Genomic DNA, 17806 nt, shown 5'->3' with positions numbered 1-17806 from the left:
ACTATGTATTTTTGTTTATGTTTTTCTATTTTGCTTGGCTTTATGAACATGTCTGGATTCATCATTTTAGAAGGTAATTATTATTTCTTTTGCTTGAAAATTATATTTCTCTGTTTTAAATAATTCTAATAAAAGTAACATGTTTCTCTTTTATAGGAAAAACCTTTCAACTCTACTCTCATAATCTTATTGCTTTGTTTGAACAAGCCAAAAAACCAGGACTAGCTGCCCATATTCAAACTCATAGGTTTCCAGATCGTATACTACCAAGGTACTAAATATTTTGATTCTGCTGGGAGTGAGGGGAATTAGTGTCTATTTTTAAAGTAACCAGTCTTCCTTGCCCACTGAAAAACTTCCTTTGTCTTAATTTTGAAAGGTAGTTTACATTAAGTGTCATACAGAGTTCAAAAGATAAGTGCTTTGTAACTTGACTGTCCATGACCATCACCCATAGAAGTTTTATGATATAAATTCCCAGGCCCCACCTCAGACCTATACTATCATATAGTTTCGAGTCATAGTTTAAGATGGGTTTTTTTTAAAGCTCCTTGACTAATTCTGATGGAACTGATTCACAGATCACTCACTGTTTGAGAACCACTGTAGTAGAGTACATTTATGTTGTCCTGTGTTTACAGAAAGTTCGCTTTAACCACAAAGATTCCTGATACAAAGGGCTGCCACAAATGTTGCATAGGTGAGTAAATACTATTTCTCAAGCTGAATGGTTAGAACTTTTAACATCTTTAAAATTATCTGTAAAGTTCTTAGAGTATTAGATAAAGGAAGGGACGCTTTATATTTGTTTTAAATAAGGAGTTAAGGGGCCACTGAAGCTCAGGAATGTATAGTGGAACTTGGCATAAAAGCACTTGAAGATAGTAGCCCTGAGCTGATGCTTTCTCGGAGCACAATGTTCCTCAAATTTTTTTAACCACAGTCCCTAAGGCTCTATCTCTGCTAATATCCTAGCTTTCAGTTAGCACTTACCATTTATTTAACAGTTATTGAGTAGTGCTTTATGAACATTATTATTTCAGGATTCTGGCCAACTCTGAATTTAGAGGGAGCAGTCCATACAAGACCACTCTCACTTCTGTTACCAATTATAAGCTTACCAAGTATAACCTTCATGGTCAGAATTTCACTGGTATGACTCAGAATTCGCTGAAAGTGTTTATACTCTTGGCTTTGGTTTGTTACAGGGAAAGGATATAGATTAAAATCAGGTAAGGGAAGATGTTCATAGGGCAGAGTTCAGGAAAAATACAAGATGTAGAGCTTCTGTTGTCCTCCATAGAATAATAGACAGCATATGAATAGTGTTACTTTTCAGGCAGTGATGTGTGATAATACACGCTAGCCAGGTAAGCTTACTCAACAACCTCAGTGTTCAGAGTTTTCACTAGGGCTCTATTACGTAGGCATGCTTGACTGCCCACATGGCTGACCTCAGTATCCAGCCCCTCTGGAGGTCAAGCGATGCTGCATGACCCAAAGCCCCTACCCTCAATTGCATGGTTGGTCTTTATGGCCTGATTGTTCCCCATCCTAAGGCTATCCAGTGTTGCCAGTCCATGGGGTCACAAAGAATGGGACATGACTTAGCAACTGAACAAAAACAATGTATCAGCACTGCCTTTATAAAGAAAACTGAGTTAGCTTTTGGGTGAGTATAATTCAGTAGTTGCTTTTAGCTAAACTTTATGTTTTCATATAAAAATATTCAGTGTTCTGGGTGTGTCGGTTTTGTTTCATTCCAGTCAGAAACCCTTACACAGGACATAAATACCTCTGCGGAGCTTTACAGTCTGGAATTGTTTTACTTCAGTGGTATGAGCCAATGCAGAAATTCATGTTGATAAAGGTATATATTACTTTGTTTACATTTTCTTCTTTAGAAAACACTAATGTATAATTGAACCTAAAATTGTAGAGTCCCATTGCTACCAGCCAGGATCATGTTTATAGTTATTTATAGATATTTATTTGGTTTAGGGGCTTTTGTGTTCTTAAGACTTTAAAGATTTCATCTTTATTTTATGTTAATAAACTTCCAGAAATAACACATTCATAAAGAAGAATGTGGACAATTCTCTAAAACATATGTTTATAGAAAACTGATCCTTATCATGATCATTTAGATGTAGTCATTTTTTTAATATGATATTGTGTTTCAGGTATAGAGCAAAGTGTTCAGTTGTATATTTCTTTTTTCAGATTATTTTCATTATAGATTATTAAAGGTATTAAATATAGGCCCCATGTTACACAATAAATCCTTATTGCATATGTATTTTATGTATAGTAGTTTGAATATGTAGATTCTGTACTTCTTATTTATCCATTCCCCACTCCCTTCCTTCTTTGTTTTTTATGTCTGTCTGTTTCTGTTTGTATATAGATTCATTTGTATTGTTTTTTAGATTACACATATAAGTGATACTGTGTATTATTTGTCCGACTTACTTCGCTAAGCATGATATTGTCTAGGTCCATCCATGTTGCTGCAATGGCAACGTTTCATTCTTTTTATGGCTGAATAATACTCCATTGAATATATACAGCACGTCTTATGCCAGTCATCTGTTGATGTGCACTTGGATTGTTCCCATGCCTTGGCTGTTACAGATAGTGCTGCTGTGAATGCTGGGGTGCATATATCTTTTCAAATTAGTTTCATATTTTCCAGGGTATTCCCAGGAGTAGGATTGCAGGATCATATGAAAGCTCACTTTTCTGTTTTTTAAGGAACCTCCATACTGTTCTCCATAGTGACTGCACCAATTTACATTCCTACCAGTAGTGTAGGAGTGTTCTCTTTCCTCCAAACCCTCCCCAGCATTTATTATTTCTAGACTTTTTAATAGTGGCCATTAACGATTGGTGTGAGGTGGTACCTCATTGTAGTTTTGATATGTATTTCTCTAATAATTAGCAGTGTTGAGCATCTTTTCATGCGCCTAGTAGCCATCTGTATGTTTTCTTTGGGAAAATGTCTATTTAGGTCTTCTGCCCATTTTTGATTGGGTTTTTTGTTTTTTTGATATTGAGTTATATGAACTGTATGTGTACTTTGGAAATTAAGCCGTTGTTCATATCATTTACAAATACTTTCTCCCATTCTGTACATTTTCTTTTTTTGTTTTATTTATGGTTTCCTTTGCTATGCAAAAGCTTTTAAGTTTGAATAGGTCCTATTTGTTTATTTTTATTTATTTATTTATTTAGGAGACTGATCTAAGAAAATATTGCTACAATTTTTGTGAGTCTTTAAGCTATTTTGAGTTTATTTTTGTATATGGTAAGGGGGAGTGTTCTAACCTCATCGATTTACATGAGGCTGTCCCACTTTCATAATGCTGCTTTGTCGTACATTAGTTGACCATAGGTCTGTGGATTTATTTCTAGGCTCTCTATTCTGTTCCATTGATCTGTATGTCTGTTTTTGTGCCAGTAAGAGGGAGTCATTTCTTAGAATCAGATCAATCAAGAAAATGAAAGACTTTCTGTTGAATTTATTCAGCAACAGAATGAATGAAGAGATTGTTTCTAAATTATGCTCCTTTTTTCTTGCAGCACTTTGATTTTCCTTTGCCAAGTCCTTTGAATGTTTTTGAAATGCTGGTAATACCAGAACAGGAATATCCTATGGTCTGTGTAGCTATTAGCAAAGGCACCGAATTAAATCAGGTAGTTCAGTTTGAGACAATCAACTTGAACTCTGCATCCTCATGGTTTACAGAAATTGGTGCTGGTAAGTGTTTTTTACTTTATGTTAAAGTATTAATGCTTTTGTCTATAGAAGAAGCAGAACAGGTTCAACCTGCATGGGCTTTCTAATAGAGTTTCCCAAGTAAGCGCAGAGGATCATGTACATATAGTTTATGATCTCTGTTCGCCAGAGGCAATTTGATACATACAAAGTGTTGTTACCAAGAAAAATTTTAATGTGTCCCAGCATTTAAAAGTCTTAGTTGTTGTCAGTTAATATTTGGACTTACTAAATAAATAAGTTTTCTAAGATAGTTTTCAGATTTTATCAACTTCTCAAGCAAAGAAATTTACTTTTTTTTTAATCAGTTTTTCCCCCTACACTTGCTAAAATCATTGAGTCTAGTACTTTTCTGACTTAAATAGAAGCTTCGCATGTGTGGCCTCCAAGCATTACCATTTAAAGTTACAGGGAATATAATATCTCTTGCATTTTCTGAGAATGGTTTGTTAGCCTGGAATTTTATCAAACGTGTCTCAGTGAAAGCTCTGAAAAGATTGGGAAATTTATTTTCAAACTTTAAAATTGGAACAAATCAGTCAAGAATTTATTAAAAATTAGTAAAATGAAGGTCTTCATTTTGCCCGTTTACTGTTTTTGTTGTACAGTGTATTGTCACCCCAGGTTTACAAGCCGTTTCTACATATGAAGTCAAGCAAGCTTTAGTTACAGCTATTTCATTACTGACCCCTTTTTATCACCTTGAGAAGAAGTCTATTATAAGTTATCATAAGTTTTTATTAAGTATCTTTGGCTTTTGATCATCTTTAGGCTAAATTATAAGAACTCTTTATACATCCCAGCTATTGAAGTTAAGGTAGAACTGCACTAATGTCACTTTCAGAATAAGAATCAGTATGACCTATTAGTGTCCTAGTAAATGTTTAACAACAGACTCTTGGGGTGCAGAGAAGCCTCGTTTATAGCAGTTGCCTGTTTCTGTGGTATAAATGTTCTCACCACAGCCAGTTTCAAAATACAAACTTAATGTCATCTGACTTGCAAAATTTCTGAAAATTTATCAGTCCAGTACAAGCCAGTTCCAGCGTGCCTTGGACTATTATCACTGTCTTTGTGCACCCAGTCATAATTTCCAGTAGAATAAAATAGGAATATATTCTTTACCCTCCCCCAATCCTCCCCACCCCCCACCACCGGCACTCATTTTTCTTTCTAATTTGTTAATGCTTTTGGTTGAGTTAGATGCATACCCTCATGGTATAGCTAACAGGAAGGTGCAAATGGCCTTGTTTTATTATCATGAAATATAAGCAAGCCAAATAGAAATGTGTACCTATTAGATACTTACTGCTAAAAAGAAGGGTTATAGGTCCGTTCATTTTAAAACCAAGATCATGTTTGGCAGGCAGCCCCAACTTGTTTATAAGTTGTTCATATATAATAATAGTGTAGAGAAAGTTATTTCGTATGACTATTTAATGTAAGTGTTGCAAACCACTTTCTTTTGTATGTTGTGTTAGGAGGTTAAATTGTTTAAGGCTGGGCATTCAATGAGTCCTTTTGTGCATTTGCAGGGGTGAAGGGTTGTTGTTTGCTTTTTTTTTTTTTTTTAATAATTGTTAGTGTCTTTTATTTTATATATTTTATTTTTTGACAGAACCATGTGGCATGTGGGATCTTAGTTCCCTGACCAGGGATCGAACCTAAGCCCTTTGCAGTGGAAGCACAGAGTCTTAACCACTGGACCACTGGGGAAATCCCTGTTGTTTGCTTTTTAATGCCAGAGGCATACTGTTCTATACACTTATAACACAGTCTAGGCTAAAATTACAGCAGACCCACAATTACTTCCCGAGGAGAGCTAGAATTCTGAGAGTATATATTCAAATCACCCTAAAGCAGAGATTGTCCTTATTAGGTTTCTCCATTTTCACAAATGATTGCTAATCTATTTCCAGCTATGTTGATTACTGAGACCATACCTTGACTTGACAACAGTTTTAACAATTAAAATGAACTCCTACTCCAAGACTCTCTTAGTCTTATTTTGATTAATTGTTGCAGTATCCTTTTCTCCAAGAATGGTGCTTAGTAATTACCATCACCACATAATAACTGTATGTTGAATAAATGTGTGAACATAAATTTATTGAGAAAAGCTATTTTTTTTTAATATTTCATGAGAAACAACACTTTGCCAATTCTGTACATCTGGATTCTTCACTATGTATGGATTTTTGAAGGTCCACAAATACCCCAAAATAATGTGTGAGATTTTGTGTTTATGCTCAGATGGGCAGTTTTTAAGGGAGAGGATCTATGGGTTTTCCCAAAAGATGTAGTTAAGAATGAATGCTCTAAATAATCTAAAATCTTTGCATAGTTTCACCTAGACCGTTCACACAATCTGAGTGGCTAAAATAGTTCTACCAAAAATGTTTTGCAAAAATGTCATCACGTATATTAGCAGATGTTTATCAGTAAAGTAATGAAAGTTGCTTCCTGCAAAGATACTGTTGACAGTATTGTTTATTATGTCAACTGGTGTTCTGTTAATAAAGGAACTCCAACCTACACTCACACCCCAATAACCACAAAAATTGCTCTCTGATCATAGTTTCATTAATACTTTTGCTTTTTCTGAATTACTGGCATTTTTTTTTTTTGTCTCAGAGACACTGTGACCCACCTGATTGATCTTGTTTTCATCTTCTCATTGGCTACTATAAAATGCAGAGCAAAATCTAGTCACTGTATAACATGCATCTTACTTCCTTCCCCGTATTTACCATTTGCTTCATTTTATTTTTGTAATACACCTTTCTGGAAGTAGCCAAGGTATTAATTAAATATAATATTGATCCTTTCTCAGTTAGCCTTGCTTAAGACTTTGTTTTTTAAATTGACTTAAATACGTTTTTTGAGAAGATAATTGCAAAATATAATTTTCATGTTAAACTTCAAAGGCTAGTTTAAAATCATAGAAAAAAAATCAGAATTTGTGTTTCTTTTCTAAGTTCTAATTTTTAAAGCATATTATATAACTATAACCTTTCTTCTTTTCCCCCAAGGCAACCAACAGTTAGATTCCATTCACGTAACACAGTTGGAGAGAGATACTGTTTTAGTGTGTTTGGACAGTAAGTACTATTTTAAAGTTTATTCTACTCTGGAGATGGGGGCACTGCTGGAAAAAAAAAAAAAGTTTATTCTAAGTATACTACTTGATATAACATACCTTTTCATGAACTAGATTCTAGTAGAATCAGTAGATTTTGACTTTTCCGCCTTAAGTAGCCATGTTTTATTGATGAAAAATGTAAATTATAAATATATGGTAATTAGTTGATCTGTTTGTCAATACTGTCCTCTGTGACCTTTTTCTTTATTTTGTTTGGCCGACTTGGAAACATTGTACAGTCGACCCTCTGTAACCATGGGTTCCACATCCTTTTATCAACCATGGATTGAAAGTAATTCAGAAAAAAAATTCCGGAAAGCTCAAAAAAACAAACCTGAATTTGCTGAGTGCCTCACAGCTATTTACACAGCTTTTGTATTGTGTTAATGTATTGTAAGTAATCTAGGACCTACTGCATAGCACAGGGAACTATACTCAATATTATGTATAACCTATAAGGGAAAAGAATCTGAAAATACATATATATATATGTATACCCCCACACACATATGTGGGCTTCCCCCATGGCTCAGTGGTAAAGAATCTGCCTGCAATGAAGGAGAGGCAGGAGATGCCGGTTCGATCCCTGGGTCAGGAAGATCCCCTGGAGGAGGGCATGGCAACCCACTCCAGTATTCTTGCCTTGAAAACCCCATGGGCAGAGGAGCCTGGTGGGCTGCAGTTCATAGGGTCACAAAGAGCTGGACATGACTGAAGTGACTGAGCACACATATACACGTCCATATAACTGAATCGGTGTGCTATACACCTGAAACTTACACAATATTGTAAATCAGATAAATTTCAGTAAAAAATATTCTAAAATATTAAACTCTTTGGAGAGATATGTATAGGTTATATGCAAACACTAGGCCATTTTATATAAGGGACTTGAGCACCTGTGGATTTTGATTTCCTTGAGGGGTACAGGAACCAATCCCCCGTGGATACCAAGGGACAACGATATTAGAACAGTTTGTCATAATCTTGGGGTAAAATTCTGTATAAACTATTCTGAGAGATTTTTCATAAATCATTGTAATTAATGAAAAAATAGAAGATTATACTAATATGATCACTTATATAACATAAACTTTTATAATCCTGTCAGTGTAATATTCTAATGTACAAATAGATTTGAGATCTTTACCTGTACTTATAATTCTTTTAATGTAGGAAGAGATGTTATTGATAGATGTATATTGTGCTACATATGCAGTGGAGAAGCAGAAAAGCTTTAACAAGTTTTTTCAGTTTTTCAAATAAAGCACTCTAATTCCTAAAACCTACTTTACTTGAATGCAATGAATCCTGCAAATGAAATTCGCCCAGACTTGGAATTATATTTGAAACTTGGCAATATTCTCTGTAGTTTGATTCATTCCAGTATTTGAAAAGTATTACAGCTTCCTTTTGATATTTAGGGTTATTTTTTTAATTGTTCCACTACTGAATTTGCCATATTTTTGTCTTAATTTCTCTTCTCTAAAGCATTCCCTTGTGGATTTGCCTTATAGACTCATAAAGATCATCTGATATTATAGATAAGTAAACCAAATCCCACGATGTTTCCTTTGCCCATTATCCCTTAAGTACTTTTGATTCTTTGAATACAGATGAGATTGGAGTGTTTTTTTGGTTACTTTTAAGTGAATTCGGTGAATTCTTTTTTACTCAAAACAAGTAGAAAGCTCAGTACTGATTAATCAAATAAAAAGATGATCAAAATTTAATTGTAATAATGCTTAACCTTTAACATTAAACCCCTAAATACCTTCTGAGCCATCCAAGGATAATAAATCGTACTTAGTTTTCATTTTGTTCATTTATGTATTTTGTCAAAAAAAATTTTAAACCTTTGATTAACTAAGCCTTCCATTTCCCAGCTATTCATGGTAAATGGAACGTTGACTTTCTTCAGTTGTTTTTTTTTTTCTCTTAAAGGAGCAGAAAAAGTTATTTGTCAACTATACAGCATAAAGCAGTTTTACCAAGCCGCAATAGAGATAGGCCTATAATCACAAATCATGATAGACAAATGAGGAAGTACCGCAGAGAGAAAATAGCTTCCAAGTCAGAGATGGTTAAATTAAGAAACAAATGGGCAAAAGGGAAATAGAATTATTTACATATACTGTGTATCCCACAGTTTACTTATAAAGAAATTGACTCTTGAAAGTACCATCTTTTCATCCCTTGTACTTCTGTAGAATGTTAGTCACATACTAAAGTTAAGAATTACTACTGTATTACTTATATGTTATGTAATTTGTAAGGGGGAAAAATCAGCTCATATTGCTGAATATTTAGGCACCAAGGTAACCACTATTAAAGAAACACTGCACTTTAAAAAAATCAGAATGTAAGTGTTCAATAACTTAAAAAAAAGAAATAGTAATGGAACTGCCATTTACAAAGGAGGCCTTACTTGTATAGAACATATCAATGACAGTTTTTCACTGAGCGTGCTTGAATCAAGAGAAATAATTTAACTTTATTAAAGGTAAGGTAAAGGTAAAAGCTCATGTATATCCATGTAAAATCCATTTATCAAGTTACATTTATTTTAACAAATTTGTATTTCCAGTCTTGACTTGTTTTTTCTTTTCTAAGAATTTGTAAAAATTGTAAATCTACAAGGAAAACTAAAATCAAGTAAGAAACTGGCCTCTGAGCTAAGTTTTGATTTTCGCATTGAATCTGTAGGTAAGTCTCCTTTTTAAAATAATGCATTTAGACAGCTTGATTTTTTTATCCTTTTGTTCTTAGGGGTTACCTAGACCAGCACTGTCTCATAGAAATTGATTTGGTAGAGAAATGTTCTCTGTGTTCGTAAATACAGTAGTCATTAACCATACTTGTTAAGTATTTAAAGCATGGCTGGTGCTACATTTTAATTTTTTTAATTTTAATTAATCTAAAATTTGATGTAAATAGCCACATGTGGCTTGTTCCTATCATATTAGACAGTGCAGATGTGGACCATAATAATCTTTTATTGTTGTTTCTTGAATATTTAAGACATGAAATAATTCCTTAAATTTCAGTATATTGTTCCTTTTGCTGCATCAAGTAAATTATACTTCTTCCAGTTCTTTCCAAATCATGAAGGTATTTGTGTGATGTGATTAACAGTGTTAGAATTCTTTGCCTTGTAAGATTCTGGTTGGTGTGTGTTGATGGTTTTGCTTTTAGGTCTATTTAAATATAAATAGCTTTTTATTTATTTAAATATAAACTATTTATATTTATTTATATAAACTATTATATATTTATTTATTTTATTATTTTTTATTTTATTTTAATTTTTATTTTAGTTATTTTATTTTTATTATTTATTATATTTATATTTTATATTATATTTTATTATATATAATATATTTTATATTATATTTTATATTTTTATTATATTATATTTTAATTATAATATAATTTTATATATAAAATTATATATATCATATAATTATATATGATATTTATATGATATGATATTTATATATATATCATATATATATGATAATTATATACATATTATATAAAATATATAAAATTATTATATACAATATATTATATATATGGTATATTATATATTTTATTTTATATTTTACTATTTATTATATACTATGTTATATTTATTATATATTATATATATATAATATTATGTATTATTTTATTATTTTATATATTATTATTTTATTTTACTTATTTATTTTATTATTTATTATTTTGTTATTTATATATTTATTTAAATATAAACTATTTAAATATAATTAGTTTCCAACAGAATCTGGAAAATACTACTATGCCATTTGAATTTACTTTCTTGTCAATGAGTGTTTAACTCTGTAATATCATTGATTTTATAATAAAAAAATTATACTTTATTATTTTTGCATTCTCACTGATTAATGTCAGTAAGTATTTTCCTCAGGGATAATAGGACTTATGAAAAAATACTGTAGGTGGGAACATTTTGAATACTTTATAATATGGTTCTACCATAAGTCAAAAACAGTTAATCAAAATTGATTTTTATTTAGGCCATAAAAAATGTGTATTTTGAGGTTAAGTATATATAACTTTTTAAAACATGTTTCTCACTATTTAGAAAATTTTCTGTTTATTTTTAATATTTTAATGTTTTCTCAAATGCAGTTTTACCCTATCTCAAAGTGTATTTATCCCTCTGGGTAAACATCTCACATATAAATAATTTGCTTATGATTGGAAATTTTAATTTTCTTAAGTGGAAAACCTAAACTTTCTGTAGATGCTATGACAAAAGGAATTTTGGAAATAGTTTCTTCTTTTACGCCTTTGTATTCTGGATATTGCATACTAGTTCCTAAGATTTAGTATTTTCAATAGAGATTCCAACATACAGATCTTTAGATTCTCTTAATTTAAACTGAAACACACTTGTACCTCAACTTTCTCATATGTGCCAAATGTTTTAGGAAATTTTAGTTGTTATACAAAAGTTTGTTCCTCCTAGGCTACAATCTCTTCTTTCCAATGAATCTTGGAATAATTTCAAGGATCCTCCTGGGGAAAAAGAGTCCCTTTAAGTCACCTTTTAAAAATAAAATCAGTACCTGTTTTTTCATTTCATGGTTAGTGAAATTTGTATGATTTGTCACTGTAAAATTATGTTTATTGAGCTAAATTATGTCTCCAGAATATTCTTACATTAACTTTCTACGGAGTCAGTATTCAGTAAGAGGTGTGATAAATTTCAATCACTTTCTCTCATCACCTTGCCTGGTACAGGGCATATGGCTAACTCTTCAACCATTAGCTTGGTTCTTTTCCTCATTCTTACTCCCTCACTCACTCCAGCCTCTGGCCAGGAAATGACCAGAGGCCCTGCTGCCCCCCACCCCCAAATTGGGATCCCTGCCACTCTGTTTGTAAACCACAAGTGACCCCATATGGGTGCCTCAGTGGGTCCAGACTGTGCTTGGCGCCAGGCAAGACACAGCAATGGACAAGCACGGGGAGAACAGGCTTCCGTCCAGCCTTCAGCCACCTCAGGGAGTCGTGGGAGACGGATGAGGAGCAGGAGGGGACATAGCGTGTCATGGGGTGGCCACACTTTGGGCCCTGCTAAAGTGGGTCATTCCTGAATCCAAAGCCATCAAGAAGGTGAGCAAGCTTGGCTCAGCTCTGTGAATACCCTTGTGGGCAGCAAGTCCTACAAGCCCAGGGCAATGTTCCAGGGGGCTCCAGAGGCCTGATGGGGCAGGGGCAAGAGTGGGGAGTATTGTAGCTGAGAGCGCCTAGCCCCTCCAATAAGAATTGGTTCACAGATCAAAAATACTCAATGTGCGGTTAGATTTTGAGACAGGTTTATTTTTGAAAATTAGTTTTGTATTAGGGAAAATGTGAGCATAAATAAAAGATGCTTCCTTAATAGCTACTTCTAAATATATGATAGTATTTAAATAATCAGTCTTTTATCCAAAAAAAGCAATTATATGTTCTTATTTTTTTGTTTACCCTTATAAGACAAAAGATAGTATATGAAAGAAAAATTAATGTGCTGATATCCACTCATTAGAAGTTAGCCCATTTTTAAATAAATGCCTGTTATAATATATCTTAAGACAACTTCTGTGACACTGCCTCAATACATTATTTGAGCTTTGGCATGTCTTAGCCACAAAAATGTTGGGAACTAATGGTCTAGACAGTGGAATTTTGCACCAAGCACCAAGTAACCTTACATTATCTGATTAAAAACAGTCAAGGAAAATGTATAATGCAGTACTCTGTGCCTTGTTTTAGTCCTGTTCTCCCTTATCCTTTTTAGTATGCCTTCAAGACAGTGTATTGGCTTTCTGGAAACATGGAATGCAGGGTAAAAGCTTCAAATCGGATGAGGTAAGATTTCTCAAATTATCTCCAGTGATTCTCACTAAAGATTTTAAATGTTGAAATATTCATTTTATGCATTTTCTCCCTGAACCCACATTGCTATGTTTAGTGCCTTTAGTGCCAATAGAACAAAATTGCTAGTATCTTCCCTTCAAAAAATGTCCAGTTTTGTATTTATTATATTTTCAGTGGCCAAAGGAATAGTCAAACACGAGTTTACACAATTTCAGTCCTCTTATTTGTAATTTATAAATATGGTCGCTAAGCTTACTAAACTTTTCTAAAGGTAATAAGCCTTCTCCATAGTTTATAAATGTAGAGCTTCTTTTTTGATATTATATTTAGAATTCTAAGTTAATATGTATTGAATTACAGGACTAAGGAAAATCTAAGAAAATTAGCTCACTTACTAAATATTTATTGCTTACCAAATACATTTAGGATGCTGTTATTATTAGAGCATTGAAGACATAATATAATTATGAATAATGTCAAACCCTTGTGATATCTATGTTCCAGGCACTTTACAAATATTAGTTTATTGAAGGCAAGTAGGATAGTAGGATTTTTAAGTACGATTCAAAGTAAGATTGGGCTTCCCTGGTGGCTCAGATAGTAAAGAATCCACCTGTAATGTGGGAGACCTGGGTTCTATCCCTGTGTTGGAAAGATCCCCTGGAGGAAGGCATGGCAGAATAAGGTTAGATACTGTTCATATTCCCCATTTTACAGGCAGAGAGAAGTTAAGTAACTTAATGAGAGTTACAGAGCTAGTTCAGTGGCAGAGCCTAGATGGTGAGTGAGTGATGTCACTCAGTCGTGTCCGAGTCTGCGACCCCATGGACTGTAGCCTACCAGGATCCTCTGTCCGTGGGATTTTCCAGGCGAGGGTATTAGAGTGCATTGCCATTTCCTTCTCCAGCGGATCAAACCCAGGTCTCCCACCCTGCAGGCAGATGCTTTACCATCTGAGCCACCAGGGAAGCCACGTAGATGGTGAAGGGTTTCCAAAAATCACTTCTACTGAGATCGTCAGGATACATTTCATGTAGGAGATGGGACTTATTAGGCTCCCACCTTGAGAGATTAATTCTAGCAAAGAGGTTTCCCATTTGTGTGAGTACCTATGTAGTTCTTTTACACCAAGGTCTCACACATTTATGGACTTACAACTATTTCCACCTCTTACATGAATGCAGAATTAGAATGCTTCCAAGTAAAAATGATATAAATCAGCTGTCTTCAGTTTATCTAGTTACTGACCTGTGTCACTAAATGTCACCAAACCCCTGCATTTAATGAAGCCTACAGTCCTATTTACTGCCATAAGATTGATTGTCCTTAAGTGCTGTTTTCATTGTGTCAGTCCTGTGGTTAGAAATCTGTAGAATATACTTCACTATCAGTTCAGTTCAGTTGCTCAGTCGTGTCCGACTCGTTACGACCCCATGGACTGCAGCACGCCAGGCCTCCCTGTCCATCAACAACTCCCAGAGCCTACCCAAACCATTGAGTTAGTGATGTCATCCAACCATCTCATCCTCTGTCGTCCCGTTCTCCTCCCGCCTTCAATCTTTCCCAGCATCAGGGTCTTTTCCAGTGAGTCAGTTCTTCACATCAGGTGGCCTAAGTATTGGAGTTTCAGCTTCAGCATCAGTCCTTCCAATAAACATTCAGGACTGATTTCCTTTAGAATGGACTGGTTGGATCTCCTTGCAGTCCAAGGGACTCTCGAGTCTTCTCCAACACCACAGTTCAAAAGCATCAATTCTTCGCCGCTCAGCTTTCTTTACAGTCTAACTCTCACATCCATACATGACTACTGGAAAAACCATAGCCTTGACTAGATGGACCTTTGTTGGCAGAGTAATGTCTCTGCTTTTTAATATGCTGTCTAGGGTGGTCATAACTTTTCTTCCAAGGAGTAAGTGTCTTTTTATTTCATGGCTGCAGTCACCATCTGCAGTGATTTTGGAGCCCAAGAAAATAAAGTCTGCCACTGTTTCCACTGTTTCTCCATCTATTTGCCATGAAGTGATGGGACCAGATGCCATGATCTTAGTTTTCTGAATGTTGAGCTTTAATCCAACTTTTTCACTCTCCTCTTTCACTTTCATCAAGAGGCTCTTTAGTTCTTCTTCACTGTCTGCCATAAGGGTGGTCTCATCTGCATATCTGAGGTTATTGATATTTCTCCCGGCAATCTTGATTCCAGCTTGTGCTTCATCCAGCCCAGTGTTTCTCATGATGTACTCTGCATATAAGTTGAATAAGCAGGGTGACAATATACAGCCTTGACGTACTCCTTTTCCTATTTGGAACCAGTCTGTTGTTACATGTCCAATTCTAACTGTTGCTCCCTGACCTGCATACAGAGAAAAGAAAGCCTTCCCCAGTGATCAGTGCAAAAGACTAGAGATCTCTTCAAGAAAATTAGAGATACCAAGGGAACATTTCATGCAAAGATGGACTCAATAAAGGACAGAAATGGTATGGACTTAACAGAAGCAGATGATATTAAGAAGAGGTGGCAAGAATACACAGAAGAACTATACAAAAAAGATCTTCATGACCCAGATAGCCATGATGGTTATGATCACTCATCTCGAGCCAGACATCCTGGAATGTGAAGTCAAGTGGGCCTTAGGAAGCATCACTACGAACAATGCTAGTGGAGGTGATGGAATTCCAGTTGAGCTATTTCAAATCCTTAAAAGGTGATGCTGTGAAAGTGCTGCACTCAATGTGCCAGCAAATTTGGAAAACTCAGCAGTGGCCAGAGGACTGGAAAAGGTCAGTTTTCAATCCAGTCCCTAAGAAAGGCAATGCCAAAGAATGCTCAAACTACTGCACAATTGCACTCATCTCACACGCTAGCAAAGTAATGCTCAAAATTGTCCAAGCCAAGCTTCAACAATACATGAACCATGAACTTCCAGATGTTCAAGCTGGATTTAGAAAAGGCAGGGGAACCAGAGGTCAAATTGTCAACATCCACTGGATCATTGAAAAGCAAGAGAGTTCCAGAAAAACATCTATTTCTGCTTTTTTGACTATGCCAAAGCCTTTGACTGTGTAGATCACAATAAACTGGAAAATTCTTAAAGAGATGGGAATACTTCACTATATCAGGTGTGAATTCTGCTTCTTCTGTTACATCATCTTTCTTACCTTTTTCTTCCTCGTTTTGTTCTCATCCTTCAATTTGGGCCTAGCTGGAAGGATCGTAATGTAATATTCAGCCACTCCAGTCCACAATGATTGGAACATTTCTGAACTTAATACTCTGAAAATCAGCTCCACCTAGTATAGCACCAGATATATTTTCTGATTCAAGTTCATTAGTTCCAGGGCTTGCCTGGTGGCTCAGTGGTAAAGAATCCACCTGCCAATGCAAGAGACACAGGTTCAATCCCTGATCTGGAAAGATCCCACATTCCACGGAGCAACTAAGCCCATGTGCCACAACTACTGAACCTGTGCTCTAGAGCCTGCGAGCCACAACTACTGAGCCCACATGTGGCAACTACTGAAGCCCGCATGCCCTAGAACCCATGCTCCAAAACAGAAGAAGCCACCACAATGAGAAGTCTGTGTAACTAGAGAGTAGCCCCCCATTCACCACAACTAGAGAAAAGCCCACACAACAGCAAAGACCCAGCACAGCCCCAAAAAATGAAATAAAATTTTTTTATTTTTAATACTTATTTTATAATTACATTGTCATAGTTTGGGTTCCTCCAAAAGTGGACCCTGAAACAAGGATCCAAGTGGCAAGTAATTTATTTGGGAGTAGATCCCAGAAAACAAGTGATAAAGTGAGGAATGTAAGATGGAGAAAGGCAAAAAGCCAACAAAAGCACATTTAATAAATCCCATAGGGACTACTGAGGGACAGTGTGGGACATACCTCAGATTCAGCTCACTGTAAGGTGGGGACGCAAGTGTGTTTATACACCAACTGCTGGGCCCTGTTAGTGAAGAGCTGCCCCCAGAAGTATAAACTGCCCACACTTTGGAATAGTAACTGTGCATGTCTGAGCACTTTCTTTAGTTTTGGAGAAGACAAAGCAGAGGAATACCACCGGTACACAGACGTAAGACACTGGTGCATGGGAATGTCTGTCGGAGCTCTGCTGAAATCAGGTGGGCCATGGGACGCCACCTCAAGCATCTGCACTGTAGGGGCTGTGCAGCCTAGCAGACTTATATTCAAATCTTGGCTCTCCCAAGTTACATTAGTTCTCTGAGTCTTTAATAGTATGGGAATGATAATACATATCATAAAGAGTTCTAAGTAAAGTGCCTGGTGCATACCCCATACATGTTGATTTGTTTCTAATAGCAGTCCAGAAAAACTTAGTAAAATTTTTTCCTTTTGAAGAATTGAATCTAAAAAACTATCATTCTGGTCAATAATTGCTCTAGCTAAATGATTTTTAAATTATTATTTAAATAATATGGGGAATAAGATACTACTGATGGGTATTTTCTCTCATAGGTTACCCAGGAGATTTCAGATGAAACAAGAGTTTTCCGCTTATTAGGATCAGACAGGTAATAGTTTGGTTGTTTTATTACCAAAGGAGTTCAGCAATTGTATTTTTACTTGCACTGTCACCTCTGATTGTATTTCAAACAAAACTTTTTTTTTTCAATATATTTATTTTCTTGAAGGAAAGCTGGTTTATAATATTTATACAGGTTCCATGTATGCAGCTGTGTATCTCTAGTTCTCTGCTCTTCGGTGCGCTCACCACCAGAAGCTGCGTTTCCTTCCCTCACCATACAGTTGATCCCCTTTACCCATTTCGCTCTCCCTCCATCCCTACCTCTTCCCTCTGGTTGCCACTCTGTATTTACACGTTGGTTTTTGTTTGGTGTTTTCATTTATTTTTGTGTATGTTAAATGAAACTCTTAGAGGCCTCAGAATCTTAGAGAAATTTCCCCGTATCTTTATTGAGAGGGAAATATTTTTGTCAGTCAGTTAAGGAAGCTTTTATTAGTG

The 17806-nt window shown here is 35.1% G+C and overlaps 1 protein-coding gene across 4 annotated transcripts in view; it reads left to right on the top strand.

The window, feature by feature from the left end:
* The window catches only part of MAP4K5 (mitogen-activated protein kinase kinase kinase kinase 5), a 115321-nt gene that overhangs the window by 93739 nt on the left and 3776 nt on the right, over positions 1-17806 (top strand). For all 4 annotated transcript variants that reach the window (XM_043471640.1, XM_043471638.1, XM_043471641.1 and 1 more), the window contains exons 24-32: positions 71-73; positions 157-271; positions 642-700; positions 1767-1870; positions 3583-3760; positions 6811-6879; positions 9534-9626; positions 12733-12803; positions 17299-17354. In XM_043471640.1, the coding sequence (XP_043327575.1) occupies positions 71-73; positions 157-271; positions 642-700; positions 1767-1870; positions 3583-3760; positions 6811-6879; positions 9534-9626; positions 12733-12803; positions 17299-17354 (748 nt within the window). The remainder of the gene's footprint in view (positions 1-70; positions 74-156; positions 272-641; positions 701-1766; positions 1871-3582; positions 3761-6810; positions 6880-9533; positions 9627-12732; positions 12804-17298; positions 17355-17806) is intronic.

The sequence above is a fragment of the Cervus canadensis genome, chromosome 6 (assembly GCF_019320065.1).
Source record: "Cervus canadensis isolate Bull #8, Minnesota chromosome 6, ASM1932006v1, whole genome shotgun sequence".
Classification (NCBI taxonomy): domain Eukaryota; kingdom Metazoa; phylum Chordata; class Mammalia; order Artiodactyla; family Cervidae; genus Cervus; species Cervus canadensis.
The sequence above is the reverse complement of the archived record's forward strand: the minus strand, read 5'-3'. Positions and strand labels throughout refer to the sequence as shown.